The following is a 3,855-nucleotide window of genomic DNA, read 5'->3' as shown; positions in this document are numbered from 1 at the left end:
CCTTGGGGCTTCACCCCCTGCACAAACACCCCCCCTTCAATACTGAGAGACCCCCCCCCATCATGTGGAGCCGGGCTGATTGGGATGGGGGGGGAAGGGGGGGCACTGAGCAGGGGACGCTCCCTTACGATGATTCCTATTATTATTATTATTTTTAATAAAGAAAAAAACGAAAATAAAGAAGCGAAAGAAGCTTAAAATGAGGAGGGGGGTGAGTGGACGTTGCCCCCCCCCCTTCCCCGTCTGCCCCGTTGCTCGCCCCGGCCCGGTCCCGTGTTGGGGCGGGTCGCGCGTTGTAGGGGGAGCAGCGGGGAGATGTGCCGCTCGAGTGGGGACGGTGAGGGTCGTGATGGGGGGAGGGGGTTGGATGTGGGGGGGGGTTGAGATTGGGGGGGGGTCCGCGTGGGATGATTGATGGCGGAGGGGTCCCCGTTGTGTGCTATGGGTTGGTTGTGGGGGGGGTTCCGCTCTCGCGGGTGGGTTGCAGCGCGGTGCTTCTCATACGGTCGCGGTGTTTAACGCTGTGTTAAAGGGGGGGCTCCAGTTTATTCCTAATGGGGGGGGGTCCGTATCCGCGGGATGGGGGGGGGGTCCAAACCCCCCCGGGCCCCACTTTGCCCCCCCCCCACCGCGACCTTTGGCACCCATCTCAAAAGTCCAACCCCCCCCCCCATAACCCTCCCCCCCCTTTCACCTCTGCCCCCCGCCCACCCCCCCGTCCTGGCCGCTGCCCCCTCTATGGGGCGGCCCCGGGGGGCGGCTCCGCTCCGTGCCCTGTTTGCAGCCGGGTGATGCAACGGGGCGGCGTCGGTTACATCAACCTGCACGTGGGGGGGGGGGCAGCACCGCAATGACCCGACCCCTCCTCTATATGGGGGGGGGTCTGCATTGCATTGCCCCCCCCCCCCCGTGTGCAGCTCCGTGCGTGGGTTGTTGTGCACGAGGATGCAACTCTTTGCACAGGGATGGAGCTGCTCGTTGCTCCTTGCATGCAGCTCCGTGCGTGCACACTTGTTGCTTGCAGCAAGTTGCTCATTGAGCAGCCATGCAACTCAGTGCGTGCACGTTAGTTGCCTGCAGCAGGTTGTTCCTTGCACAGCCATGCAGCTCCATGCACACACTCATTGCATGCAGCAGTTGCTCCTTGCACAGCCATGCAACTCCATGCACACACTCATTGCTTGCACAGCTATGCAGCTTCATGCATGCACACTCATTGCATGCAGCAGTTGCTCAATGCACAGCCATGCAGCTCCATGCATGCACATTCATTGCATGCAGCATTTGCTCCTTACACAGCCATGCAACTCATTGCATGCACACTCACTGCTTGCAGCAGTTGCTCCTTGCACAAGCATGCAACTCCATGCACACACTCATTGCATGCAGCAGCTGCTCCATGCACACACCTGCATGAGCTGCACTTGTGGTTGCAGTGACCTCAATGTGCCCCCCCCCCCTTAGAGCCCCACATCCCCTTATGGGGTGGGGGGGCTGCTCAGGGGGTCTCCATCCTTGCAGCTCATCCCACCCCCCCCCATTTAGGCCTTGCAGCGCTGCATCCCTCGTGCTGGCTGCAGCTGGAGGTCGCAACACGGAGCAGCAGTTGCAGCCCCCGGCCATGCAACGACCCCCCCGGGTTGGACGGGGCAGGAAAGCCTTGCAGACAGCGACCCCGAGGTGTGGGGGCTGGTGCAGAAGGAGAAGGACCGGCAATGCAGGGGGCTGGAGCTGATTGCATCCGAGGTGAGGGGGGGGCACTGCATGGGGGGGGTCTCATAGCATCACAGCATGGGGGGGGGGGTCTCATAGTATGGAGGTGATGCTGGTTTCCAGCCCATAATACACCCCCCCCTGTTTGTAGAACTTCTGCAGCCGTGCAGCTCTGGAAGCGTTGGGGTCCTGCCTTAATAATAAATACTCAAGAGGGTACCGGGAAGAGGTATGGGGGGGGGGTAAAAAGGGTGGGGGATAATGGGGGCTGTGGGGTGGGAAGGGGTGATGAGGGGGAGGGGGGTAGATGGGGTTGGTTTAATGGGGGTGGGGGTGATGGGGGGTGATGGCGGAGGACATTAGGGGGGAGTTATGGGCAGGGGGGTGGTGGTGGGTGATGAGATGGGGGCTAATGGTAGGGGTTAGGGGGGGAGGTGGGGGAAGGGGGGGTGATGGCAAGGGGGGCTCAGGGTTAATGGGATGGGGGGGTGGGAAGGGTGATGACATGGGAGGGGGGTGATTGGTTGGCGGTTAATGGGTGATGGGGGGTGAGGGGAAGGCCATAGTGGGGAGTTATGGGTCAGGGGGGTGGGGGGGGGTGATGAATGGGGGGGTGGGCAAGGGGGGTGAGGGTAATGGGATGGGGGGGGTGGGAAGGGATTATGGATGGGGGAGGGGGGTGATGGAGGCTGGTTAATGGGGTGGGGGGGGTGAGTGGGAGGTGGGTGGTATTGGAGGGGAATAAACTTGAGCGGGGGGGAGGGTATGAAGGTGGGGTATGGGATGGGGGGGTGTGAATGGGTCAAAGGGGGGTGGGGACAGGGTAATGGGGATGGGGGTGGAGAGGGCGGGGGGATGGAGGGGATGGAGAAGGGGTTGGAGGATGGAAGGGGGTATTGGGGGGAAACATGGGCGGTGGGGTGATAGAGGGTGTGATGGGGGGGGCTCCTGGGGGGGTAGATGGGCAAGGTAAGAAGGAGGTGAATAAAGGTGGGGAGTGGGTGTGGGGGGGTGATGTGGGGTGGTGTAATGGGGGAGGGCGGTGATGAGGGGGTATTGGGGGGGAATATGGGGGGGCCCTGAATGGGCCAAAAGGTGATGGGGGGAGGTGATGAATGGTGTGGGGGTTGATGGGAGGGGGGTGCTGGGTGTTAATGGGGTTGGTTAATGGGGCTGGGGGTTAATGGTGGTGAATGGGGGTGCTGGCTGTTGGTTAATGGGGGGTGATGGAAGCACTGAGCCTCCATCCCCCCCCCAATAGATACTATGGGGGGGCTGAGGTTGTGGACCAGCTGGAGCTGCTGTGTGAGCAGCGGGCGTTGGACGCCTTCGACCTGGACCCCGAGCTGTGGGGTGTCAATGTTCAGCCCTATTCCGGCTCCCCCGCCAACTTCGCTGCCTACACCGCTGTGCTGCGGCCCCACGAGCGGCTCATGGGGCTGGACCTGCCTGATGGGGGCCAGTAGGTGCTGGGGGGGCTTAATGGGGTGTATGGGGGGGGGTTATAATCTGAGCTCAATCCCAACCCTGTGCCCCACATCCCCCCACAGCCTGACCCATGGGTTCATGACGGACAAGAAGAAGATCTCTGCAACCTCTGTATTCTTTGAGTCCATGCCCTACAAGCTGGATGTGAGTGTTGGGGGGGGGAGGGTTTGGGTTGGGTTTGGGGGGGCTCAGCTGCCTCCATGCGTTACATTGTGGGGCTGTGGGACACTGTGTAAGATGGGTGACCCTCTGTCTGTCTGTCCATCTCTTTCTCCTCCCATCCATCTGTCCATCCCTCTGTTTGTCCATCCATCCCTCTGTCCATCCCTCTATCCCTATTTGCCCCTTTATCCCCTATCCCTCCATCCCATCCCATTATCCCTCTGTCCATCCCATCCCATCCCATCCCATATCCCATCCCATATCCCATCCCATCCCATCCCATCCCATATCCCATCCCATCCCATAATATCCCATCCCATCCCATATCCCATCCCATCCTATATCCCATCCCATCCCATAATATCCCATCCATCCCATATCCCATCCCATATCCCATCCCATATCCCATCCCATATCCCATCCCATATCCCATCCCATATCCCATCCCATATCCCATCCCATATCCCACCCCATATCCCACCCCATATCCCA

General features: G+C 60.7%; 1 protein-coding gene across 1 annotated transcript in view; it reads left to right on the top strand.

Moving 5' to 3' along the window:
* The first annotated feature begins 199 nt into the window (after positions 1–199).
* SHMT2 (serine hydroxymethyltransferase 2) overlaps positions 200–3,855 on the top strand; it is an 11,535-nt gene continuing 7,879 nt past the window's right edge. Inside the window, exons 1-5 of the mRNA XM_032441069.1 lie at positions 200–337; positions 1,546–1,746; positions 1,865–1,932; positions 2,963–3,175; positions 3,264–3,345. Of these exons, the coding sequence (XP_032296960.1) occupies positions 200–337; positions 1,546–1,746; positions 1,865–1,932; positions 2,963–3,175; positions 3,264–3,345 (702 nt within the window). The remainder of the gene's footprint in view (positions 338–1,545; positions 1,747–1,864; positions 1,933–2,962; positions 3,176–3,263; positions 3,346–3,855) is intronic.

Source organism: Coturnix japonica, linkage group LGE22C19W28_E50C23, assembly GCF_001577835.2.
Source record: "Coturnix japonica isolate 7356 linkage group LGE22C19W28_E50C23, Coturnix japonica 2.1, whole genome shotgun sequence".
NCBI lineage: Eukaryota > Metazoa > Chordata > Aves > Galliformes > Phasianidae > Coturnix > Coturnix japonica.
The sequence above is the reverse complement of the archived record's forward strand: the minus strand, read 5'-3'. Positions and strand labels throughout refer to the sequence as shown.